General features: G+C 53.1%; 1 protein-coding gene across 3 annotated transcripts; it reads left to right on the top strand.

The window, feature by feature from the left end:
• The first annotated feature begins 7,403 nt into the window (after positions 1–7,403).
• GTF3C5 (general transcription factor IIIC subunit 5) lies at positions 7,404–26,375 on the top strand. Of its 3 annotated transcripts, none has more exons than XM_070518452.1 (11): positions 7,404–7,541; positions 9,849–10,068; positions 11,651–11,849; positions 17,713–17,908; positions 19,646–19,750; positions 20,981–21,095; positions 21,567–21,647; positions 21,860–21,957; positions 23,200–23,282; positions 23,991–24,133; positions 25,110–26,375. In XM_070518452.1, the coding sequence occupies exons 1-11, from the start codon at positions 7,467–7,469 to the stop codon at positions 25,271–25,273; spliced, it is 1,479 nt and encodes a 492-aa protein (XP_070374553.1). In that variant the 5' UTR covers positions 7,404–7,466; the 3' UTR covers positions 25,274–26,375. The 3 variants fall into 3 exon arrangements, with proteins under 3 accessions (XP_070374553.1, XP_070374552.1, XP_070374554.1); XM_070518451.1 differs by having other exon boundaries at positions 7,467–7,622; XM_070518453.1 differs by lacking the exon at positions 7,404–7,541 and adding an exon at positions 7,862–8,001.
• The last annotated feature ends 3 nt before the right edge of the window (positions 26,376–26,378 follow it).

The raw sequence follows: 26,378 nt of genomic DNA, 5'->3' as shown, positions 1-26,378 counted from the left end.
TCCCCTGCGGCGGCCCAGGGTTCAGATCCTGGGCGCGGACATGGCACTGCTCGTCAGGCCACGTTGAGGCGGCGTCCCACGTCCCACAACTAGAAGGATCTGGAACTAGGATATACAGCTATGTACAGGGGGGTTTGGGAAATAAAGCAGAAAAAAAAAAAAAAAAAAGATTGGCAACAGTTGTTAGCCCAGGTGCCAATCCTTAAAAAAAAACAAACCTATTGAACATGCTCCTCACTTCTGAGGCGCTCCGGATGGTTTTGGACAAAGCTAGGGAGGAAGCAAATGGGCTACACACAGAAATCCCAGGCAGCCCTGTCAGGGCTGAGCAGTGCGGCAGCGCCGACAGCTGACCCCGCTGGAGCGTGAATGCAGGGGACAGCGCCAGCCTGGAACACTATCGGGACTGTGTTTTAGCAGGGCTTCGGAAGGAGTCCCAAAGTAAAGGAGCCTAAATAAAGTATAGGAGGTAAAGCCAAAGCCTAATGAAGACCTATGGAATTTTCAGAAAGAATTTTGAGGCATATAGGCCACATACAGATATGGATCCAGAGGCACCAGAGAATTAAAAAGGTTAAATATGACTTTTAACAACTAGAGTGCCCTGGATAGTCACAAAAAAACTGCAAAAATTGGAAGGGGCCCTAGAGATGCAGATATCATAATCAGTTGAGATTGCCTTCGAAGTTTTCGATAAGAGACCAGGTTCAAGAAAGAAAGGAGCAATGGAGGGTGAAACACAGCACCCTGCTAAGCGGCTGCCTTGACTCAAGGCCGTCCTGCGCTCCGCGATGAGGAGGAATGCCCGTGGGTTCTTGGGCCATGCAAAAGCCTGGCACACAGGAGTATTACTTTGTGCAAGACTTCAGGGCAATTAACCAGGTCGTGGAAGACATCCACCAGGCAGTGCCCGACCCTCACATCTTGCTTACCACCTTGTCTAGAGACTTCAGTCGGGTTACAGTTCTGGACCTCAAAGATGCTTTTTTTCTTCCCTTAATATTGGCCCTGAGCTGACATCTGTTGCCAATCTTTTTTTCTTTCTTCTCCCCAAAGCCCCCCAGTACACAGCTGTGTATTCTAGTTGTAAGTCCTTCTAGTTCTGCTTTGTGGGACACCGCCTCAGCATGGCCTGATGAGTGATGCTAGGTCCGTGCCAGGATCCAAACCAGTGAAACTCTGGGCCACGGAAGCAGAGTGTGTGAACTCAACCACTCGGCCACAGAGTGGCCCCACAAAGATGCAGTTTTTTGCATCCCCTTGAGTCCTGACTCGCAGGAGGTATTTGCTTTTGAATGGGAGGATCCTGAGACTAGAGACAAACAACAATGCTGTTGGACAGTCCTCCCTCAGGGTTTCAAAAAAGCCCCCACTGTCTCTGGAGAAACCTTAGCCAGACATTTGAGAGGTCTCCAATTGAAAGAAGGAGCTCTTCTCCAATATGTGGATGACATTCTGATTGCTAGTAAGACCAGAGACCTCAGACCAGAACATGATTCTGATCCTAAATTCCTCAGCTGAGCGAGGCTACAAGGTCTCCAAGAAAAAGGCCCAGATCTCTCAGCCGTCTGTTAAACATCTGGGCTTTGAACTGTCCCGGGACAGAGAAGCCTGGTCCCTGACAGGAGAGAAGCACTGACTAGGGTGGCAGTGCCCACTGCTAGGAGACGACTGTGAAGATTCCTGGGCATGGCGGGATTCTGCCGTATCTGGATCCCTCACTCTGGGCTGCTAGCCAACCCCTCGATGAGGCTCTCAAGGTGGAGGTGACGAACCCCTTAATTGGCCTGGAGAATGCCATAGAGCCTTCTAAACCATGAAAGAGAAGCTGCCCACCGCCCCTGCTCCAGGCCTCCCAGACCTTAGAAAGCCCTTTGACCTGTTTGTTCCCAAGAGGCAAGGAGTTAGCCTTGTGGTACTGACCCAGAATCTGGGTACCATAAGGAGGCTTGGGGCCTATTTCTTGAAACAGCTGGACATGGCGACTAAAGGATGGCCTGTCTGCCTGAGAGCGGTGGCAACCACCTGTGACTTGTCACAGGAGCAGAGAAGTTTGCTTTGGGTCAGCCCACCACTGCCCACACTCCTCATCATGTGCTTCCTCTTTTGGAACAAAAGTGAGGATACTGGCTCACCTCTGGGAGGCTAGGCAAGTGTCAAGCCACACTGCTCGACAATCCTAACATCACTCTGAAGGCAGTCTCGACCTTAAATCCAGCCACTCCACTTCCCACTCGTCCCGAAGAACCTGTCCATGATTGTATGCAGATAACTGAACAAGTTTATTCCAGCCGTCCGGATCTGACAGACCTGCCATTGGAAAACCCAGACCTTGAGATGTTCACGGATGGAGCAGCTTCATGGAGCAAGGACAATGCCGAGCCGGATATGTGGTGGTAACCCACCAAAAGACTCTGGAAGCAGAAGGCCTGCCGCCAGGTACCTCCACGCAGAAAGCGGAACTTACAGCTCTGACAAGAGCCCTCCATCTAGGTAAGGACGAGAGAGTGACCATTTTCACTGACTCCAAGTATGCTTTGTCAGTGGGCCAGGCCCATGGAGCCATCGGGAAAGAAAGAGGATTACTGACTGCAGGGAAAAAGCAGATTAAATATGCTGAGGAAATTTGAGACTTACTAGAAGCTGTCCTGGAACCGAAGGCAGTGGCCATTGTCCACTGTCCAGGACACCAGAAATAGGACTCCCCAACTGCCCAAGGGAACAATCCGGCAGATCAGGCTGCAAAACTCGCAGCCAGAACAAAAGCACCGCAGACCCCAATAATGGCCCTGATTCCTGAAGTGGATTTAACATAATGCCATCCCAAATACTCTCCTGCAGACTTAGAAAGGGCCAGTGAATGGGGATTTAACTGGGTCCTGCCTATCTCAGGATGTGGACTACAGGTACACCAGAGAAGGGTGGATTTATAATTGGCAAGGAAGAATCCTTGTCCCTGAACATCTTGTGGAAGATGTAATAATTCATATACATCAGAGCAGCCACTAAGGGAGGGACGCCACCACCCCCCCCCCACCGCCGCCCCACAATGGATTCAGAATTCGTTATAGGATCAAATAGACAAAGGGCCATTCAAAAGGTGGTTCAAAAAGGTATGACCTTACCAAAAACAACCCAAAGACAAAAATAACCCCACCAATATTAAAAGGAGTCCAATCCAGTGGCTCCGGAGCTGGGGAAGATGGGCACACTGACTTCACAATGATGCCGAAAGCCACTGGGAATCTCTGGTATTTACTGGTATTTGTGGACACGTTTACTGGCTGTGTAGATGTCTTTCTCTGCTGGTCTGAAAAGCCTTCTGAAGTGGTCAAAGCCTTATTAAAAGAAATGATTCCTAGGTTTGGATTATCTTTGTCTATTCAGAGAGACAATGGAGGGGCTTTCATAGCAAGAATCACACAGGAGGTATTTGGTACCCTGAATATTCACTGGAATCTACATGCTTCTTGGTGGCCGCAGTCTACTGGCAAAACAGAAAAGATGAATCACACCCTTAAAAAGACTTGAGCTAAAATTTGCCAAGAGATTAATTTAACTTGGGCCAGGGCCTTGCCAGCTGCCCTGCTACGGGTGAGGGCAGCCCCTAGAAGCAAGCTCCAATTGAGCCCCATGAAATGTGATATGGGAGCCCCTTCCTATATTTTAAATACGGTTTGGGGGATCTGGAGGGAACTCAGATTAAAGGACTAGACACTGTCAGGTATGTACAGTCTTTGGGGGCTACTCTAGTTTGCCTCTAGCAGGTTAATGTATGTTCCTCTATGTCACCTGTGTCCTGGAGACTGAGTCTGATTAAAGTCCTAGAGAAACTAGCATCCAGAGGACCAACTCCACTCCTGTCGGACTGGGCCCTATGAAGTGCTGCTGGTAACCCATCCTCAAGAAAGCTGAAAGGAATTAAGCCATGGATCCACCACACTCCAGCCAAGCTGGTCCCATGAGAATCGTCAGACCCACCACGTCCCATCTACCAGAATACCACGGGAAACAGGAATCACTCCCTGGAAGAGCATCGTAGCCAAGGTCATCTGGACCCTGGCTGGTTCTATACTTTAGACACTGACTTCTCCTCACTATCGGCCTCTTATTCTGTGAACTTCCAACTGACCTAAAGTTACTCTTCAGGAAAAGGAAGAAGTCACAAGAGATGTCCACGGCCAACTGTGGCTTTTACGTCCCAGCCACACACTTGTTTTGAGAATTGCTCTCTTTGTGAAACTTTTCTATTTCTTATAGACCAGCTGTGCATTCACTGCACGCCACGAGGGTTGAACCATTTTTTCGCAAGTGCCAGATAAGTAACTCTACAGCCTATTGCTAATCTTCTAGAACTACTCCTCTAACAATCATGGTCTCATTAAGATATGGCTTCATCTTTTCCCTGATCAATTGTTTCATCCTTGTTTATTGTTGGAAGGATAATTCATGTGTGAGAATCTCCCTATCTTTGGCAAAAGCTGGGAACCTCACTGAGTGTTGGATATGTCATCAGAAAGTTTGCTCAGTATGTGAGCATCAGGACCCTTTAGTAATCCTGTAACACAGTTTACCAGCACACCAAACGTTAACTGCAATTATTCGGGCCCAGAACAAACACAAGGTACAGAGTGAGCCTACTGCATCCTTGCTGCCCCATACCCTGCATGTATAGATCCACGGTGACAGCTTATTTTACACGGCTAAAAAACCCTTCAAACGTCACGAATGAATTCCTTTCAAATCTTTCCATGATTTCAAAGGAAAGTGTCCCTGAGTGCACTAAAGAAGTAACAGCCTATGGTTAAATAACACACAAGTTCAAATGCTTACACCAGGAATCCAGACAGGATGTGCCCCATCTGGCTGTTTTTGTTTGTGGCTTTAATCATCAGCACTGGGCCTAGCTGCCTGGCTACTTGGCTCATACAGGGGTACTGTGTTTTGGGGTACCTAGCTACACCTATATCTATTTATAGCTCAGGAGAGACCCAGCATTGGACAAGTTCCTTTAAACTTTTCTCTAGAACTAAGAGATCCATGCCAGGTGATGATACCAGTTACTTGCCTGGCTTTCAAGAGGATGGTGCCGGACATTTCTTTTTTTTTTTTTTTAATTTAAAGATTGGCAACTGAGCTAACAACTGTTGCCAGACTTCTTTTTTTCCTCCTTCTTCTTTTTCTCCTCAAAGCCCCCCAGTACACAGTTGTATATTCTAGTTGTGAGTGCCTCTGGTTGTGCTATGTGGGCCGCCACCTCAACATGGCCTAATGAGCAGTGCCGTGTCTGTGCCCAGGTTCCGAACCAGCGAAACCCTGGGCTGCCAAAGCAGAGTGCACGAACTTAACCGCTTGGCCATGGGGCCAGCCCTTGGATATTTGTTTGGACAAACTGTGTTGCCTTGGTGGGGTGTTGCAGCCCATGACCACATGATAAGGAATCTTTCTCTCACCTTGGGGATATTTGCCAACGAAACTGCACAAGCAATAACAGCCCAACAGAGAGCATTAGATTCCTTGGCAAGGGTTGTCCTGGACAATCAGATAGCTTTAAACTATATCCTAGCTGAACAAGGAGGAGTGTGTGCGGTAGCTAACTCGCCATGTCGCGTGTACATCAACACCTCAGCAGAGGTTGAGACTCATATAGAGAAAATCAGACAACAAGCTACCTGGCTACAGCAGGTATCCCCAGAGGTACCACGTCCAGACCGGTTTTCAGGACTGTTTTCTTGGATTCCCCAAGGGATTAGGTCTATTTTTCAGGAACTGTTAAAATTTGGGTTGTCTATACTTCTTATCCTTCTGTTGGGATACTTGATTATAAAATGTGCCTTTAGGTGTTGTTCCAAAACTGTTCAGCAAGGTACAAAAATTCTAACAATGCAAAATGTCAATCTGAAGCCAGGAACAAGAGAATATTTCCAAATGAGTACTAAACAGTTTCATTCCTCTAACCCAGATCTACGCCCCAATTAAGCAGAGGTAGCTAGACAGGTCATTGCCCCAAATTCCTCAAGAATGAGGAATGACCGAAGAATAGGGGGAATTGAAATGGGCAAACAGTTAGCCATTGAGGATTAAGTAGCTGGTAACTAAAGTTTTTTTTCCCTTTTTGCAATTACTGATCATAGCTTTTAGTTGTTCCCCTGTCCATTGTCAACTGTGCTGTTTAGGCAATATGCTATCTGACTCCCACTGGGCTCCTATAGCTAACATCTCCCTGGAGCCTGGGTCACCATGGTAATGGGTGTGTGAGCTGTTTTTCAGGAATTAGAACCCCATGTCCACTTCAGGTCAGTTGAGACCACCAACCCACCAACTGGGTCCACGCAGATGTCCAATAAGTGACCTTTTCACTCAAGAGGCTAAAAACTCCACCCTTAGATCACCGGGAACACCATCATTTTGTGAATGTGCCTCCTGCAAAGAGGCATGAAGTGTGATTAGCTTGCAGGGATTATCAATTACCTCACCGCTCCTCACCTCCTATCATCTATCTCCACATTTCAGACCACCTTGCCCTCCTACCCCATAAATATCCCTGAGTCCTCATTTTCAGGGAAGCGGATTTGAGACTCATTCTCCGGTTTCCTCACTTGGCTGTCATGTGATTAAACACTCTCTCTGCTGCAGTCTCGCCGTGTGGGTGTTTAGCTTTTCAGGCAATCGGCAAAAACGAACCTGGCTCGGTAACGGAGGGACGGACGCGCGCATTCTGCCCCCAGCTCCCAGGCGGAGGGCGCTTCGGTGTTTTCTGTGTGTGGAGGGGAGGCGAGCACTCAAAGCGCAATTCCCTCGCGTTCGCCATGTCCAGATCGCACTCCCCGCGACCTCCACGCGCCGCTAATAACCCCATCCTGGGGCGGCCGCAGGAGTCAGGACCGAGCTCCCGGAAAACGGTGGGCGGACCCGGCCCGAAAATCAATTCACTGCTGGGCCTTTCCGTAAAAGCAAACGAGCCGGAAGTATGTCTCAGGCCCGCCCCCGAGCCGTCATTGGGTGGAATTCGAGCAAGGGGGCGGGGACCCATCTAGTCCTGATTCCTTATTGGCTGAAACCTACCGGGGGGTGGAACCTGGCGTCCTCCTGACTCTTTATTGGCTAAAATCACGGCTCGGCCCTCGGGTTTTCATTGGCTAAAGTCGAGAGTGGGGCGGTGTCTTACAATCCTCCGGGTCCCTCGCGGTTTGGCGGGAGAGCCCGGCTCTTGCCCCGCCCCTCGGGGAGGCGTAACCCTCTTCGTTTTAAACACAAAATTGAGGCTAAGGCGGTCTTCTCTCCGAGGCCTTGGGGGCTTCCCCTCGGCCGTTTGCTCCCAGAGGCCTTCGCGTCTCCCTGAGCCTAGGGATTTAGGAGACGCGAGCGGTGAGGGAGCCCGGAACGTTCCTTCGCGGAACCATTCAGACGAGGCTCCAGGGAGCGCGTAGAGGAACGGACCGCCGCGGCCGGCCAGACGGGCAGGGATGGCAGCGGCGGGGGCGGCCGACGCGGGGTCGGGGGTCGCTATCCCCGTAGAGCTGCGGCGCGACCGGCGCATGGTATGCGTGGAGTACCCGGGCGTGGTGCGCGACGTGTCCAAGATGCTGCCGACCCTGGGCGGCGAGGAAGGCGTCTCCCGGGTGAGGAGTCGCCGGGACCACGCGAGAAGAGCGAGTCGCGGGACTGCGGCCGGAGAGGCTGGACCACCCGGGGCAGTGTGGTTTCCTTGGCAACGGAGCTTGAGGCGGGCTCTGGGGCGGCCAGTGGGCGGGGCTTTCCTTCCGAGATGGCCGGAAATGGACCGTCTTTCCCTGGGGACCGTGGGGAAAGGACTATAGGGGAGACTTTGAGCGGGGAGAGGGAGTCCTTTCCATCCCATCCTCGGATGAGCCGCAGCCTCGGCATCCTGGCCACGAACGCAGCTCGCCTGCAGCCCCGCGGGATGTGCTTGGCTGCCACGCCCTCATGTCACGGAGTAGGAAACCGAGGCGCGGGGGAGATTAAGAGCCTTTGACCTATGTAAGAGGAGGACGAAGCGTTAGGTTACTGAGTTAAAGGTGCTAATAGCTAACAACTTATTCTGTATCAGGCACTGTTCTAGGTGCTTTACTTACATTCGATCCTCATTAGAACCCTGCCAGGTAGGAACTGTCATTGTCTGCATTTCACAAGGAAACCGAGGCAACTTGTTCAAATCACTCGACATATGGGGGGCTGGAGTGAGTCCTTAACCTTGCCAGGCTCCGTGTAAGTGCTTTACATGCACCTGATCTTGAAATGTCTCCTCCTTCCAGAGGCCTTGTCTGACTGCCCTAACTAAAGCGGCTTCTAGCAATTACTATCTTTTCAACCTGTTAATTCCAATCTGAAATTATGTTTTAACGTGTTTATTGGCTATCTTGGCCCCTTGGCTCTGAGACTGTAAACTCCATGAGAGCAGGACTTTGTGTAGTCCTTACATCCATAACAGTACTTGCTTCCAAAATATATTTTGAATATTTTTTGACATGATTGTCGAAAGCGTGATTGAGCTCTCCCAACAATCTAGTGAGTTACGTGCCATTATTATTCCCACTTTTGAGGTAAAGACACAGGTAAGAAAGGTTGGGTCAACATGGTACAGTGAGGACTGGAACTCATGCATCCCTCCCCTCTGAAGTCTGAGCTCTTAACTGCCACCTCTTCATCCTTTATAAACAGTGAAAAACCTTGAGCCTGTCGTTAAGCCCAGGATGCCGGTGGAGGCCGATCATGTTTTGCTGTTTTATCCTGACTTATTCACTTTACTGTGGTATTGACAGGACTCTTTCTCTCGCCAGCCCCAGGGATGTTTGTACCCAACTACAGTGTGAGCTCTTTGGGAAGAGATTCTAGTCCTTCATTCATTCCATTCGTGTTTCCTGAGCACCTCCTCTGTGCTAGGCCCACGTCTGGGGCCATTCCCAGCCCAGCAGTCTTGGGGACCTGTGTTTCAGGAGAAGGGACTCCTGAGGGTTGGGGCTCCTTTTAACCTTCTTCTTTCCCTAGATGTCTCCTGAGCACCTCCTAAGGGCCAGGCCCTGTCCTGGGTGTTGGGGAGTCAGCAGACTAGCAAGTAGATGCCGTTGGCCCAGTGCACATTGTTGGTGCTTTCTTATGCACACAGCTGACACTTACTGCATCCCTCTTACCCCGGCTGGGGCAAGCATTCATATGTAGGTGACACATGGTGAGTGTTCTCCATGAATTAGGCTCTGGGCTAAGTGCTTTCTGCATCTCTTCGTTTAATCATTGTAGCAATCCTCGGAGTAGGTCCTGTTATTATCTCCATTTTAAGGAGCAGGAACAAGGCTTGGAAAGGATAAGTAACAACTGGTCAGGGCCAAAGGGGTTATTACTGATTGATTTAATCTCCCTTGGACCTGGAAACATTTGCATATGAGACTGAATACCAAGACCCCGTGGGATGGGTAGTTCTGGAGTAGGAAGCCCTACACAAGTCACTCAACTCCCCAGCCTCAGTTACCCCCACGGTAAACTCAGGGTGACACCACCTCCCTGAAGTGTTGCCAGAAGAGTCGTAAGATTCCCCGCACTGAACGCACTTGAGAGATGATGGCTTTTATTTCACTGGCAGTTATTATCTCCAGCTTTACAACCCCTTAGAAGGAAGAGATTATTCTCATTTTCTCTACTAGATTAAAAACTAAGATACCTGGGTTTGAAAAGTGAGTCTTGGGAATTAAGAGCTCAGAATGAAGCATGACCCTCCTGGCCCTCCTCCGGTTTCCGTGGTCACCATCAGGCATTTGTTGAGAGAGGAGCGGCTCTCTGCCAGCAGCCTTGCTGGTCACTGCCTCACTCTGTCTCCTTTGGCCTTGCCACAGATCTATGCAGACCCTACCAAGAGGCTGGAGCTGTACTTCCGGCCCGAGGACCCCTACTGCCACCCTGTGTGTGCCAACCGCTTCAGTACCAGCAGCCTGCTGCTCCGGGTCCGGAGGAAGACGAGGCGGCAAAAGGGGGCGCCACCACCCGATTCCCACCCTGAGGTCATCTTCGACGTGGAGATCCTTGGCATTGTCTCCACCATTTACAAATTTCAAGGTAACGGCAAAATGCCTTCTTACTGCATTGGGATATTTCAGGAACTGTGTCCCTGCTGCATGCAGGAGCCTTGGGTCATCCGCACAGTGAAGTGGGCCAAGATATGCCCAAGCGTGAGGGCCGGGCGGTGAGGGGAGTCGCAGAGCACAGGCCCCGTCCAGGAGGCAGCCTCTCCTCCCTCCAGCCAACAGCGCCCTACAGACTGTGGGCTCATTGTTGCTCAATTTTCTGCATTCTTTTTCTTTTTTTTTTTTGGAAGATTAGCCCTGAGCTAACATCTGTGCCCATCTTCCTCTACTTTATATGTGGGATGCCTACCACAGCATGGCTTGCCAAGCGGTGCCATGTCCGCACCCGGGATCTGAACCGGCGAACCCTGGGCCGCCAAAGCAGAACGTGCGCACTTAACCACTGCACCACCGGGCCAGCCCGAATTTTCTGAATTCTTAAGGGAAGCTAGAGTTCTATGAGAAACCTAATGTCTAAAGCCATTATGTGGGGCCAAATAAAACTGGTCAGCAGGCCTCCAATTTTTGACCCCTAGTGTTTTGGAACCTTCTCTTGGTCTTGACTGCTCCTGGTCTTGCCTCCCCTCTGAAGCCTTCTCAGATTACCTCAGCCCCTGGGACTCCTGTTGCTTTGAACTCTTAGCTTCCTGGATGTCTCCTGTGGGGTCCTCAATTGAGTGTGCTACCCACAGAGAACACCAGTGAGGAGGCGGTAAGGCTGGGGCTGGGGAGAGGGAGTAAGAAAGAACACAGACATCGTAGCTGTGCCTGCCTGACGAGCTGTGAGTTCTCTGGGCATGCAGCTCAGCTTCCCTCAGCTTCAGTCTCCTTGCCTGTACAGTGGGGGCCCTCGTGAAGATTCGGGAGAGGATGACTATTAAGGGGCACACGAGAGGCGCTTGGTAAGTTAGTAACAAGTGTCCGTAGCTACAGCTGCCGTGCTCAGATAGAATCTGAAGAGAATAAAGATTGAGAAAAGAGGAGGGGACTAGAAAGTAAAAAGAAGATTGTAAAAAGAACCTGGAGCAAACCTGGGCCCCATGGGCCGGGCACTTTGAATGTCAGTCATTATGGCGAGATGTGGCGTTCACCAGAGAGGGCTGTCCTTTCTGGGACAAGGCTTTCCAAGTGATTCATTTTTCATCTCTAACTGAGCCAGCACCTCATCACTCAGTGTGTGTCCCTGGACCAGCAGCATCTGGCTCCCCTGGGAGCTTGTTAGAAATGCAACCTCTCAGAATCTGCATCTAGCAAGAGCCCAGGTGAGTCCTGCACGTCACATTTTGGGAAGCATTGACCTAGACCTTCTCCTCACGTATCGTGTAACCCCCCGTCTCCCCAAAATGATATTGATTCAAGTGACTCGGAGTGCATTGAGCCGAGTTCACAGAAGCATCTCGGAAGGGTGTGGTTTCTGCTCCTGCTCCATTCTCTGCAGCCTCCATTGCATGGCTTGCTCAGCACCTCCCCAAGGAGGTGTGGGCATCAGTACATGGCAGCTGCCAGTTCCTGGGCGGGTGTAGCGGAGAGCTGTCCCTCGCTACAGTGTCTGCCATCTGTCTCGTCTCTTCCAGGAATGTCTGACTTCCAGTACTTGGCCGTGCACACAGAGGCGGGCGGCAGGCACATGTCGATGTATGACAAAGTGCTCATGCTCAAGCCTGAGAAGGAGGGCTTCTTCCACCAGGAGCTGCCGCTCTACATCCCTCCACCCATCTTCTCGAGGCTGGACACCCCAGTAGACTACTTCTATCGACCAGAGACACAGCACCGGTAAGGCCCCCTGCGCACTGCAGCATCGACGGTCAGAGCCAGCGCCCTGCAGCCAGAGGGCCTGGCTCTGAGGCATGACTCTGCCACCCACTCTCTAGTGGAGGCCTCAGGCCTGCCATTGGCCTCTCTGAGCCCCAGCCCCCCGTCTTGAAAATGGGATAGTCCTGACACCACAGAGGTATTAGGATTAAATTCAAAAACCGCAGAGTTTTCAGCACAGGGCTGAGTACAGAGAAAGCCCTTAGTGGGCGGTGGTCTGTGTGCTCACGAGCTTGGCTTCATTCCCGAGGGCCCTGAAAGGACGGACAGCTTGGCTGTGTGACATGGGGGGTTCCTGTCGAGAAGTGGCCGCTTTGACTTAGTCCCCTGGTCATTCCTGACCAACACCCTCTGTACCTTGCTGTCACTGGTCATGACACTCCCTAAGAAATTCCACCTGCAAACATCCCACCCTGAGCCCAGCACTTTTCCACCTCCTCTGCCCCGTCTTGGCCTCACTGTCACTATCCCGGCAGAGAATTCATGGCCATCTTTACAGTCCATCCTGCCTCTGCCCGCCTCCCTTTGCCACACTCACCTCAAAATCAGTCATCCCCCGAGATCCTGAGGCTGTTCTCAGGGTGGCTGTGACTTGGCCTGGATCTTGCCTGCTGTGTGCTTGGTCTCGGTCTGTCTCCCCTCAAGAACACAAGCTCCTGAGCACAAGCACTCATGTCTCTTGACTCAGCGGTGGTTTCTCCTGCACTGAGAGGTGGAAAAGTCAGAGGGACCCTTGTCATAGTCTCCTCCGAACCCCGCCTCCCGTGTGCACATCCCTAACGAGACCACATGTGAGTGCTGGGTTTGTATAAATGAATGCCTTCATTTAGACAATGTTGACACAGTGAGAGACCCCCAGCGTTGCTGGCAAGGCACGCCTGGGCATGTTGAATGTTGGTATTACGTTGGAGACCAGCCACACATCGACAGGAAGGAATGGGATTTCCTTTGTATAAAAGCTAAGACTGAATAGTATGAAAAAACAAACTTGAAAATACTCAACTTGAGATTAATGACATCCCCACCTCCACGGCTGGTCATTTAGCAGTCATGTGGTGCAGCGCTGCACATGCGTTTCATCTTAACCCTCGAATGATTCGACTGTTTCCCTCACCCCCGTTTTACAAAAAGGGGAGCAGGGACTCAGGGGTAGTGACTTGCCCAGGTCACATGGGCAGCACTGGAGCCCCCATCTGTCTGACCCCCTAGGACTTGCTTGTCGCTCAGTGTTGCACTGTCCTTATTCTTGTGTGCTTTACCTTTTCAGAATACACTCAAAAAGACAAATTTTTTAAATGTTTCCATTTTAACGTAAGCCTGGAGGTAGCGACTTGGCCTCTTCTGTTCTCTGTCGTAACGCCATTGTCGTTGGCCTCTTCTGTTCTCTGTTGTAACGCCGGTGCCTAAAACAGAGCCTGCCCTGTGAGAGGCACTCAGCAGGTATTTGTGAATGACGATTTCAGGTGGCAAGATTAGGAAAAACAGATAAAAGCAAAAGGAAACAGTTTGAAAAATGGCCCCTAGGTGGTGACATTTGTTCAAGAGCTTTCTTGTAGGAAGTTTTAGCGCCTGCTGACCTAGGCAGCCGTGGGTCGTCTCCCCTCCAGCTGGCCGGGGGCTGCCAGCGTGGCTCAAACCCGTGGCCCCAGTGCCTCTAGAGGCAGAGCAGCTGGTGATGAGGGGCCCGGAGAAGGAGTGTCAGGAACCAGCCCTGGTCCCTATGGCCCTCCCGGAGGCCTTGCTCAGAGTTGTCCCCACACCATGGAGAGTGAATCAGCGTGTCACCTTTGGACTTGAAGACCTATCCCCAAGTGTGTCCCTTGAGGGATGGAGAGACAGACGCTCCCCTACTGAAGGGGCACCATGAATGACATCAACTTTTTGGGAGAGCAATCTGGCATAATCTGGTTTTTCCCCTCTAACTTTGGCACCTGAGCTAACATCTGTTGCCAGTCTTTCTTTTCTTCTTCTTCTTCTCCTCAAAGCCCCCCAGTACATAGTTGTATATTCTAGTTGTGAGCACCTCTGGTTGTGCTATGTGGGATGCCGCCTCAGCATGGCCTGATGAGCGGTGCCACATCCACACCCAGGATCCAAACTGGTGAAACCCTGGACCGTTGAAGCAGGACAGCAGGAACTTAACCACTTGGCCACGGGGCCGGCCCCTGGCCGGCCCCGTGGCCAAGTCTATCATGATTTTAAATATTCTTTCCCTTGGCCAAACAATCCCACCTGTAGGAATTTATCCCACAGTGACTCACCCAAGAGCTCAAAGGCATACTTACAAGAGGTTTTGCTGATTAATTGTTGGCAGCAGCAAGAAACTGAGGGAGGCTGGTGCAGTGGGAGAGCCCCGGATTCTGGTGGCAGGTACCCCGTCGTGGTCTGCAGCCCTGACTGAGCCCCGGCCTCTCCGTGTCCCTGAAGGGGATGATAACAGTACACACTTCCCTGTGTTTGGAGGGCTGAAGGACTGAAGAGATTTGAAATACTTAGAACAGTGAGTACCTGGCAGAGTCTGATAAAATAAATAAGCGATCAGTCCATTATTAGGGACGTGGATAATTAAATTACGGCCCTGCTCTGTGGGGAGCGCCATGTAGCCTTTAAGAGAGTGGGCTCCGTGGACTGACATGGCACGTGTCCAGGGTACCTTGCTCTATGAAAAGGCAGGTGTGAGAGTAGATTCTGCAGCATAAAAATAAACTGTGGTGTGATCATAGAAGCCTAGAAAAATCCAGAAGATTGGGCCCAGAACAGTTATCTCTGGAAGGGTGGGAGGATGGGAATTTTCTCGTTCCTTATTAAATACTTCCTTCAACAAGTACTAACAGTGCTTGTCGTGGCCTGGGGCCCTCCCCAGAGCCAGGCATCAGTGGAGAACGCGACAGATGGTTCCATGCCGGGCCAGGGGTCAGGGAGCTGGACAGAACACAAGTGACTGGCGGCTGTCCAGATGCCTGTCTGAAAGGAGATAAGACAGGAGCAGGTCATAATGGACAGTGAGTAGGGTGAGGGCTAAGGTGCCAGGGAGGGCCCTCAGAGGAGCTGATGTTTGAAACTGACCCAAGTGATGATGGAGCCGGACAGGATCCGGGGAGAACATTCCAGACCAGGGGATTGGTGTATGCAAGGAATGGTCGAGAGACCAGTGCCCTGGAGCAGAGTTAGCCAGGCAGAGTGGTGGGGTGAGGGTCTCCCAGACTATGGTGAGGGGCTTAGATTTTTGTCCTGAGGAGAAGATGTGGTGTTCTCCTTTAAAGAAGTACGTCGTGGAAAGTTCCAAACGTAGCCCACACTAGAGGGAAGTGTCTGATGGACCCCCACCTACATCACCAGCTTCAATGACTAGCTGCTCACTTTATGTTCCCCCACTCCCAGCTTCCCAGCACGTCCTCAAGAAACAAGTCAGTGTGTGTCTCTAACAGGGAAGGTCTTGGCTTTTTAAACATACCTGCAGTGCTGTTATCACAGGGAGCAATTTAACAACATTCCGTAATACCCCACTCCCGGTCCTGTTCCGGTTCCCCAGTTGTCTTGATAGTGACTAGGGAGCCAGACAAGGGCCACAGGGGTTGCTTTTGGTTGAAGTCTTGCAAGCCTGTTGAATACCGAATGCCTCCGCCCCCTTTATCTGATTTTGAGAGTAAATTGTGCTTGTTAGAAAGGAGTAAAATATTACAGAAATATGTTACTAATATATACATTGTATACAAATGTTTAACAAAAAGAATCAGCTCACATCCCCTCCCAGCTGAAAACACTTGCCGGAGGAATGATAGTTTTCTGGGTGTGTATGGTACTCAGTACTGCTGAGTTTTAAGCAGGGGGTAATATCATTTCTAAAATTTCTTATTTCTGAAATGTTTTTATTATTTTTTCTCCACAAGCATTTTACTCTTATAGTCAGGAACAAACAAACAAAAATATATATAAGAAGAAAATAGAGCCCCCTCTGGTCTGCTGGCCCCTGGCACTGGATGGTAGCGTCTGAGTCACTTCTCTGTCCTCTGGGACCAGCAGGCAGCTGTTCCCAGCCTCTGGGGTGGGGACAAGGGAGGAGGGCCGGCTGTCCTGGGGCCCACAGGCCCTTTTTTCCTCTCCATGTGGTTTATCGATTTTCCAGCATATGGAGAGCACTTGCCTCCTCTCTCAGGCTGCTATCACTTCATCTGCTCCGCCTGCCTCCTGGGTACACAAGGACTGTGCAGGGGTGGGGGTGGGGGTGGGGAGAGGCTGGCCCCCTGGGCACACAAGGACTGTGGGGGGAGGCTGGCCACCTGGGCACACAAGGACTGCGGGGGGAGGCCAGACTCCTGGGCACACGAGGGCTGTAGGGGGAGGCCAGCCCCTGCTTCTCTGGCCCCTCCCTGAGTCCAGGGAGGCTGAGCTTCCCACAGCCGGGTGGACAGAGGACAGGCTGGCCTGACGGGATCCCTCCTCCTTGAGGAAGTTGGGGGGCCCTTTCCCTGCAGTGAGGGGCAGAGCCGGCGGCCGCTCCCTGCTGCTGCTGCGCTCGCAGACAGGCTGCTGGGCCCAAGTGAGCCACCACGACTTTCCTTCTTGGGGCGTTCAGGGTTTCGGAGACGTGTGTTTGAAAACAGGATAGAGAGTGGCAGCTGTCCAATGGTTGCTAATGGAGTCATGTGAAAAAAGGCCCAGTCTTGATTCTTTGTAATTTTGTTTCCAATGTGAAAAATCATTGTTCTTTATGAATAGCAGATTGTATTGAGAAAATTAAGGTAAAGTGGAAACAAATTTAAAAGGTAGTAATCACCTGAATGAAATTCTGTGACATCCAGGACATACTTTAAAATATGCTTCACAGTAATTTATTGGGTTCCGGGTGGGGTAGGGATGAAATGAAATTAGCCACGTGACAGTCGTTGGAGCTGGTGACGGGCTTAAGGGGGTTCTTTATACTGCTCTCCCTACTTGAGTCTGAGTTTGGCGTCTCTGGCATCCCAGCTCACACATCCCACCATGCTGGGCATTCTGGAATCCTTCACCTAGCTGTTCTGTGCCAACACAGGGGCTTCAGAGCCCCTGCTTTAAGCTCTGTGCTGTAAGATGACGCCATTCAGTAACACGCGCCCTTCATTCACCAAGGGATTATCGAGATGCTTCTGAGTCAAAGACTCCCGCTGTCAGAGATGGCTGGACAACGGGTGAGGGGCCTCTGCAGCGAGACTCCCTGGGTCTGAGTCCCAGCTCTGTTATTATGAGCTCTGACGCAGCAGGTTTCTAACCCCCGTGCCCTCAGCTAATTCATGGGGAAATGGTTCCTTCCTCGCATGATTGTTCTGAGGGTGACTTCAGTGAGTTGCAGAGGTCGGTAAGCATGGCTGTTGTCTGACAGCTGATCGATCGCGTTCTAGTGGCTGCACCCTAACTGATTTCACCCTTCCTGTCTGCAGGGCATTTAAGTGCTTTCCAGTGTTTCACTGGCTGGACAGTGCTGTGCATGACTCAGTACAGTCGTGAGGCCACCAGCCTGATGACAGGAGCCCTTCCCCACACCCCAGCCTTGGGGACCTTTTGGCCTTGCCCAGCCTCAGAGCTCCTATAGCCCCAGGGCCTCTCTGAGCTGTCTTTGGCAGTCTCTGCCCCTCGTCCCCAGTCGTCAGCCTGAGAAGACAGGCCCTCGCCCTCAGCAGCCGGCCCTGAGGGCCTCCCCTCACCCAGACTCGGGGAACAGCTGTGAACACGGGCTGCCCCATTGCAGGTCTGCTGGCCCCCTGCCTGGTCTGGCCGGGCCTGCACCTGGGCTGGCGCCTGGGCTCATCTTTGGTGCTCTGGCCCTCATCGGCTCTTCTGCCCCCAGGGAAGGCTACAACAACCCCCCTATCTCAAGTGAGAACCTGATTGGCCTGAGCAGGGCCCGGCGCCCCCACAACGCCATCTTTGTCAACTTCGAGGATGATGAAGTGCCTGTGCAGCCACTGGAGGCTGCCGTCCAGACGTGGAGGAAGGTGTGCACCAACCCCGTGGACCGGAAGGTGGAGGAGGAGCTGAGGAAGGTGAGACCGCCCCTCCAGGGCCACCTTTACACTGAGCACCTCCTATTTACCCAGCTGGGCCCGTCCTCATTGTTTGTGGTTGGCTGGACTTACTGTTTTTTAAACTGGGTCGTTAGCACATGGGAACTTTTCACCTCCAGATATCACATCTAAAAGCCAAGCCGATGTAAGCCCTGCATCCCAAGATTGAAAATACTTAGAATTCTTAGGAGGTCCCTTCGGGGTACTAAACAGTTGGTGCATTGTCCGTATGTAACTTCAGTGTGGAGCTCCAGGATCCAGGAATCTTTCTCCATTCAGTGGCTGCAACAAACCAGATGGAGCCCCGACTGTGTGCCAGGCCTGGTGCTTCCTCTCGTTAGAGTTGGTCTTGTTGGACGTGCCTTGGGAGGAAGTGGCCTTCCGCGTTAACCTCTGGCCTCCAGGTTCTGGGAAGACCCAGGCTGGGGCTCTGTTCCTTGTGTCCCCACAGGCATGGACAGCAGGTTCTCAGTGAGGCCACATTGCTGCTGACTGAGGCCTGGCTCTTCCCTTCTTGACACTGACTGTTCTCTTTGCAGGGGGTTGTTTCTTTTCTTTTTTTTTTTTATTAAAGTTATGATAGTTAACATCCTTGTGAAATTACAGTTGTGCATCATTATTAGTCATGTTGTAGGTGCACCACTTCACCCCTAGTGCCCTCCCCCCCCTTCCCCTGGTAACCACCAATCAGTTCTCTTTGTCCATATGTTAACTACCACCTACGAGTGGAGTCATACAGAGTTCGTCTTTCTCTATCTGGCTTATTTCACTCAACATAATACCCTCAAGGTCTATCCATGCTGTTGTGAATGGGACGACTTTGTCCTTTTTTATGGCTGAGTAGTATTCCATTGTATATATATACCATATCTTCTTTATCCAATCATCGGTTGCTGGGCACTTAGGTTGGTTCCATGACTTGGCTATTGTGAATAATGCTGCGATGAACATAGGGGTGCATGAGACTTTTGGAATTGCTGATTTCAGGTTCTTAGGATAGATACCCAGTAGTGGGATGGCTGGGTCATAAGGTATTTCTATTCTTAACTTTTTGAGGAATCTCCATACTGTTTTCCATAGCGGCTGTACCAGTTTGCATTTGCAGGGGGTTGTTTCTTAAAGAGACTGTGTGGACACCTTGTTGTGTTTCGAGCAGTCATAGGGGAAGGGAGGACATGGGGGGGCCACTACGCACAGCTCCTCACTGTCCTCTGGACACAGCCAATCCTGAACCTGGCTCAGGGCCCTTCCGTCCTGGCCCTCCACGCTCCAGCCACACCAGCCTTTTGCAGTCCTTCCCCTTCGGCCTTCATGATTCCAACTCAGGCACCGCCCTCGGTTGGGGCTGCTCGGGGCCCATAGCTCTGGCATGTCCCCCTCTTGGCCCTGCTCCGGCCCCTTTGGTCGTCTGCCTACCCCGCTGCCCTGTGAGCTGCAGAAGGACAGAGACTGTGTCCTTCATGGTCATATCAGGACCCCCAGGCCTTGCAGCCGCACTTGACACATGCTCGGCGTGCGGTCCATGCTTCCGAGGGGAGGGAGGAGTGGGGGAGTGCGTACAGCAGTTCCTAGAGGCTGGTCCTTGCGTGTGCAGCCCCTGCTCTCCACCAGCTCTCTTCCAGAAGGATCTGCTGGGGGTCAGGCCATGCTGGGGAGTCTGGGGGAGGCGGGTGGGAAGCTGCGCGCTCATCTCAGCCTCTGCCTTGACCTCCCCAGCTGTTTGACATCCGTCCCATCTGGTCACGCAATGCCGTCAAGGCCAACATCAGCGTCCACCCTGACAAGCTCAAGGTCTTGCTGCCCTTCATGGCCTATTACATGGTAAGTGTCTGCCCAGCTGCCCACCTTGGTTCCCACCTGGGTCATCCTGATCCTGTGACCTCAGAGCCACAGCAAGAGCAGGCGGCCCTGTCCTGTCACCCCCAAGACGGCTTGTTACAGCCCCAGAAAGGCTCTCCCCAGCACCTCCTCAGTAACACATTTGGCCATATTGGGAAGACTTTAGTATTAAGGAGTAATTACATCCCATTACATTAAGTAAAGGGATTATGCATTTTAACATGACCTCGTATTGAGAAGTTTCTAAGGATCAGGCGCTGGGTTAAGTGCTGTGTGCATATCATCCTTTTCTCCTCCCTGGGGGGTGGTGGCAGGATTCCCTTTTTGCGTCTGAGGAAGAGCCTAGGCTCAGAGAGGTGACTTGACATGCCAAGGTCCTACAGCAGCGAGTGGCAGAGCCACCAGGTGACCCCAGCCTGTCTGACTATGGGGCCCCTGCCCCTAACCACGGTGCTCCTGGCCTCGACTCATTTACCTGGGTTGAGTGGGGTTCATGGGGGGCTGATCCACTTTGGACTCAGTCCAGGAGGGGATGGAGATGAGGGTGTCATTACTGAGGTTCCCAAAGGTGCTGGGAGGAAGGGATCCTACCTGCCAAGTGTTCCTGCAAGAAGCACTGGGAAGGCCAGCGTAAGAGGTGACCATGACAGTGATGACAGGTGGCTTGGACCCCAGACTTTGGAGAGCTGCCTCTGTCTTTTAGCATTGGCTTTCTAGACATAGGACCTCAGGAGTACCGCTTAGGGCCAGAACATCCCTTTGTTGGGACAGTAATACCATGTACTGCATTGTATTTACAGTAATAACATGCATTATATTATATTTACAGTACTAATAACATGTATTATATTTATAGTAATACCACGTTTTATATTATATTTACAGTTAATACCATGTACTGCATTATATTTACAGTAATACCATTTACTGAGCACCTACTGTTTGCCAGGCACCGTGGTCAGGGCTTCACGGGCATCATCTCATTTAATTTTCACACAGACTACGGGGAAGAGGGGCTCATGTCATCCGCATCTGACGGAAGACCAAGGCTGGGAAAGGCCAAGTGACCTGTCCAAGGGGACAGAGCCATGTCCCCAACTCTTGGGGTGTCCTCTGCCCCGCCCCCCCAGGCAGGCCACCTGGGCCTGCATCTCTGAGGGAGCTGGGATTGGCCTTGACCCCACTATGCACTCCTGCCTTTTCTGTCTCCAGATAACAGGCCCCTGGAGGAGCCTGTGGATTCGGTATGGCTACGATCCCCGAAAACACCCGGAGGCCAAGATGTATCAGGTCCTTGACTTCCGAATCCGCTGTGGGATGAAATACGGTAACGATTACTAATCTTCTCTCTCTCTTTCTCTTTTGTAATGAGAATGTATCCACATGGAGAAGATAAAAAACCCTTTCCCTGGTGAGGTCTGTTGGATGCAGAACAGCATAGAAATGAGGGTCCAAGCTCTGGCCCTGGCTCCAGCGTTGACCCTCAAGGACTGAACCCTAGTCATTCATTCATTCGGTTATTGCACAGTCATCTGTGGCCTCTTGTACAGCCAGGCATCTAGTCAGTGGCCAGTCCCTGCACCTACAGTTTGTCACTATACACAAAGTACCTGCATGTGTCCCTGCATGGGCCGTGCCAGATGTGGGGGCTCCCATCACCCCAGTGTGTGGGGCGTGGAGTCCCTTTCTCAGGAGCTGGTCCCAGGGAACCCAGGTGCGCCTGTAGCGCAAAGGCAGCGCTGTTGCCAGGAAGGGCTCTGTGCCCACCACTGCCTGATGCGCCCTCCCTCGTCGGCAGGTTATGCCCACAGCGACATGCCTGTCAAGGCCAAGCGCAGCACCTACAACTACAGCTTCCCCGTCACCATCAAAAAGACACGTAAGTGCCTCGGCGTGCTGCCCATCACATGACGCTGCGGAAGACGGGTATCTGGACAGAGGGATGGGGAGGAGCTTCCTGGGGGGCCGCTCCAGGGTGTGCGGGCCAGTGCTCCCTGGGAGGGCGTGGGGCAGGCAGGAGGGCAGGGGGTGGGAGAACACCCCCTCACCCCGTCTCCTGTATTCCAAAGCACTGCTGTTGTCCCCTTATAGCCAGCCAGGTCGTCACCATGCGTGATCTAAAGCAGGGCCTGGGCCCATCGGGGACCGCCAGCATGCGGAAACTGGCCTCCAACAAGTACAAGCTGAAGGTGGGTGCCCCCTGAGCCCCCAGGGAGAGCAGCTGCCTGCCTGGTTGAGTGAAATGGAGAGTGGAGAGGAGGCCCCCCTCGTGCAGGCCCCACTTATAGTCCCCCGTCAGGGCCACTGTCTGTGACACCGGGAGGGGCTTTGACTGAGGCAGCGCTGCCCACCCAGTGCCTTCACACAACTCCCACCTTCCAGGACAGCCTCTGAAAACAGTGAGAACTCGGGGCACAGTGGGTATTGAGGACCATCTGGGCAGGTCTCAGAGAGGGAAACTGACACCAACAACTGCGCGTGGTGCCCTTGGTGAGCCTGGCCCTGCTGAGGTACTGGCTGCTGTGGGGATGTTCAGAATCAGGCACGTACATGAGTACGGAGCCAAGCAGACCATCTGGACTCCAGCTGTGGGCCGCGCAGGGGTATCATACGGACGAGAGCTGGGACCCTGTCCTCACAGGCTCACGCTTTCATTAACGCAGTCACCCCACAGTGGCAGCAGTTTCTAAAGGCCTTTATGTGGGCTGCGGTGAGCTGCTCCACAGTCGCAGGGAGGCCAGGCAGGGTGTGTCCCCCGCTCGGCTGCCTCATGTAGGGGGCGGCCGAGTGTACATGCAGCAGGAGCAGGGGCAGAGGCAGGTGCTGTGAGGGACTCGGCTGTGTTCCAGCTCCATCAGTGTCCTCTCGGTGAGGGGCAGCAGGCGGATCATCGCCCAAGAACTTCCTCCTCCAGGACTCTTGTTTTAGGGCGTTATCCCCCCCTCTAGAACCGTGTGCCCGGGGACGGTAAAGGGAAAACAGACACTCAGTAAACCCAGCTTCATGTCAGCTTGGCGTGCGGGGCCGCAGAAGATGACCAGTTAGCAGAAGTCGGCGAGGAAGAGGCGGGCCGACCCCGCAGGAAGGCAGGGAAGGCAGAGTGCGGCACAGGCTGGTGCGTGCCGCATGCCTTGAGCGCCTGGCCTGCCGCGCAGGCAGCCCATGGTGCCAGGGCCACATGAGGGCAGGGCCGCTTCGTCTGCCCTCCCGGAACCTCCTGGGGAGTCGGAGCTTGTTTTCTCCGCATCTGCTCCCCAGCCTCTGGCCTGTCTGCCCACCTGGGTCCAGGGAGAAGAGACAGGCCTGCCAGGTCCTGGGGACAGCTGACTCCGTGGAGAGGCCCCTTGGGAAGCCCCAGTGTGAGGGTCTCCAACAGTGCCCGCCCCCAGGGGAGAGCTCCTGCTGACCTTCCGACTCTCCCCCCTCCCCAGGACTCGGTCTACATCTTCCGGGAGGGGGCCTTGCCGCCGTACCGACAGATGTTCTACCAGTTATGCGACCTGAGTGTGGAAGAGTACGTACATGGGTGCCGAGACGCCAAGGGGGGGCCGTGGCCTTGGGTCAGTGCTGGGAAACCATCCGGGGACCAAAGTGTTTCTTGCACCTCTTCCATTTCCTGTCAGCCTTAATCTCTCAGTGGGAAGACTTGCCTGGCTAGGGGGGCCAGGGCCTCCCGGAGACTCCTCTGTGTCTGGGCTGGCACAGCCCTCTGGGCAGCTCCAGCATCCACACGGGCTGTGCCTCCCAGCTGCAGTGCTGGGCTGGGCGGAGACATGTCTTGCTCTTGAGTCTTTGCCCCTCCTCCTCCGTTGCCCACCTAAGGGCTCATGACATGGTTCCTAATCTTCCTGGAGCCGACCAGAATCCCAGATACCTTTAATCCGGTTGTTCTCGGTGATGTTTAAAAAACAGGGAGGGGTGTTGGGGTGGCAGGAGACGGAAGCACGGTCCACACAGCTCGGAATCTGGAGACAGCTGTGAACTCTTACCGGCAGGGTGGGCACGGGCACGCCACGCTTTTGCAGTTTGGGGTCAGGGCCACATGGTTAAGGACCCCAGCTGGGAGGACAGCTTTCACGGGCATTCTTCGTTACCATGTTCATTCCGCTGGTCGTCCCTCCAAGTGCCGTTTTTCTGAGCCCAACCTCACCTTTGCCAACACCGCTTGCTGGCACCTATTAGTAGGAACCCCACTCTGGAACTTGACATCCCAAACTCCCAGGCTGCAGAAGATCATTCACCGCAATGACGGGGCTGAGGATTCCTGCACAGAAAGGGATGGGTGGTGCCTCCCCAAGACCAGCGACGAACTGAGGAACGCTATGACCCTGATGATCCGGCAAACCATCCGCTCCAAGAGGCCTGGTGAGAGCCCCTCAGGGTGAAGGGAGGCCCCAGATGCCTTGGGCCCCACTCGGGACAGAAGTGTCCCCAAGGAACCCATTTCATGAAGAACTGCCGCCAGCTGGGATCATCTTGTCCCTGTCGCTGGTGAGAGGGAGGCCTTGTGAGCCAGGGCTCAGCCCAGGAGCCAGCATCCCTCGGGCTGCCTGCTGAGGCTGTGCGGGTGGGAGGAGTGGCACTCAGCCCTGGGGATCTAAGGCAGGAGACAGGCCCAGAGCGGAGGGGCTGGAGCAGGGCTGGGGCTGCCATCCAGGGCCACCACTTTATGCCTGACCCCATCCTACATCTTCCAGCCACATGTGAGTGTGTTCTGCCTGTCTTCTTCCACTGGGAGAGCAGGGACAACAGGAACCTGGGTCCTCTCACCCTGCACTGCCTGCCCTTCCCCCAGACCAGGCAGCCCTGGCGACTGGGCATGTGAGGGAGGGGAGTGAGCACTTGCTGGGCTACGGTCCCGTGAGGCTGGGAGAGGATAAGCACCGGGCCCCTCTCGGGGCTCCTCCAGGCTTGGGGAGAGGGAGTCCCAGGACCCGCCATGCCCCACGGAGCTGACGGGAACAGGGTTCTTGCCTCATTTGGGACACAGCCCCCTCAGAGAACCTAATGGAGGCTGTGGACCCCCTCCCCAGAGAAAGCACTCCCACAAAATGTCGTGCACACTCGCAGGGAGTCCATTGGACCCCTGAAGTGGCCCGAGGTCCCTCTGGGGAAGTGTGGAGACCCAGGCCCCCCCAGGCATCCATACTTCCCAAAGCAGCTTCTCCAAAGCTTGGGCCCAGACCCCCGTAACTGTAAACAGGCCTCCAGGAGCCTGAGAGCCTGGTCTGGGGGCTGGGCTCCCTGGCACCTCTCTCTAGCTGAGGCCAGCAAAAGCTGGTCTGGGGGCCACCCAGGAGGCCTGCGTTGGGACACACATGACCTTGTTTCTTGGCCCCAGCTCTCTTCTCTAGCCCGACCAAGGCTGACAGTGGTAAAGAGCAGCTGACGTATGAGTCTGGGGAAGATGAAGAGGAGGATGATGAAGAGGAGGAGGAAGAGGACTTCAAGCCATCAGATGGGAGTGAGAACGAGATGGAGACGGAGATTCTGGACTACGTGTGACGCAGCCCCAGCCCCAAGGCTGGGCCTGCCTGACCAGGCAAGACTGGTATCCAGCCTGATGAGGGAGCCAGGACAAGCCAGGGCTCCCCAGTGTTCCCCACAGGAGCCAGAACGGCCCTAGGAGGCCCCTCTGACCCTGGATGTCTGGGGACATCCCCGAAGGTTGTGCCCTGGCTTCATGCAGCCGTGAGCCAGCTCAGTGTCCAGCGGGCTGAGCCGATGCCCTGCACCTCTCTCTGGCTGAGACCAGCAAAGCTGGAGGTGGAGATGGTGCAGCTAGGGGAGGAGCTGGTCTTGGCTTTGGTCTCATGACTGATGGCAGGGATAGCATGAGGAGCCTGGTCTGTGGTCATAGATGGCGGAAGACTGTCCTTGGGTCGGTCTTCCCATCCATTTGGGGCCAAAGGCCAGGCCCAGCTGGAATTGTTCTTATTAAGTACATTTTCCCAAGGAGTCTTGGTGTCTTAGTCAGGGTGTCGGAGCCAGAGGGGAGTTTCCTTTGCCTTGGGCTCCCACCAGACCATCATTTGTTCCTTCAGTCATTCATTCAGTGACCTCATGCTGGGCGATGCCCGGACAGTTGAGAACAGGCCTGCTGCCCCTCACCAGGCAGGTCGGGTGAGGGCAACTGAAGTAACCTCAGGGCCCTGGTCCCGCAGGGTCCTGCAGCCTTGTGTTTATCCCTTACTGCTCCAGATGGGTGCGTGTCTGTCTGATTTGCAGTGTCTGCCTCATGTGACATCGACAAGTGCATTTGCCCTGACAGAATGTGCTCCAGCCCAGAAAAACATTTTTAAAAAGTATCTGCCTAAGTTCTCTTTGCTATTAAATCAGTTGAGTTAGTTTTCTACTGTGTCAGTTATATCAATTCAGAACTTTGATACTTCCAGCCTAGACTTTTTGGAAGGTCATAGATGCTCCAAGCATCTAATGATGACCATGGAATCTTTCTTCAGAAAAATATGCATACCCACAAATATATGCATCCAATTTCAGGGGCATCCAGGCCCCCATGGTCTGTCCTTGAACTTCCTTATGGGTCCACGGACCAGGATTCAAAACTCCCAGTGTCGACTTTTGGATTAAATTTTCTCCCCAAATTACC

The sequence above is a fragment of the Equus asinus genome, chromosome 10 (genome assembly GCF_041296235.1).
Source record: "Equus asinus isolate D_3611 breed Donkey chromosome 10, EquAss-T2T_v2, whole genome shotgun sequence".
NCBI lineage: Eukaryota > Metazoa > Chordata > Mammalia > Perissodactyla > Equidae > Equus > Equus asinus.
This window is presented reverse-complemented; position numbering and strand designations above follow the sequence as displayed.

What these genes read in the sequence shown, in the direction of transcription:
- GTF3C5 (XM_070518451.1), top strand. Translation starts at nt 7,467, where the DNA reads ATGGCAGCGGCGGGGGCGGCCGACGCGGGGTCGGGGGTCGCTATCCCC. An exon ending in CCGCTGTGGGATGAAATACG is followed by an intron (nt 21,096 to 21,566) that starts GTAACGATTACT and finishes CCTCGTCGGCAG; the next exon opens with GTTATGCCCACAGCGACATG. An exon ending in CGTCACCATCAAAAAGACAC is followed by an intron (nt 21,648 to 21,859) that starts GTAAGTGCCTCG and finishes GTCCCCTTATAG; the next exon opens with CCAGCCAGGTCGTCACCATG.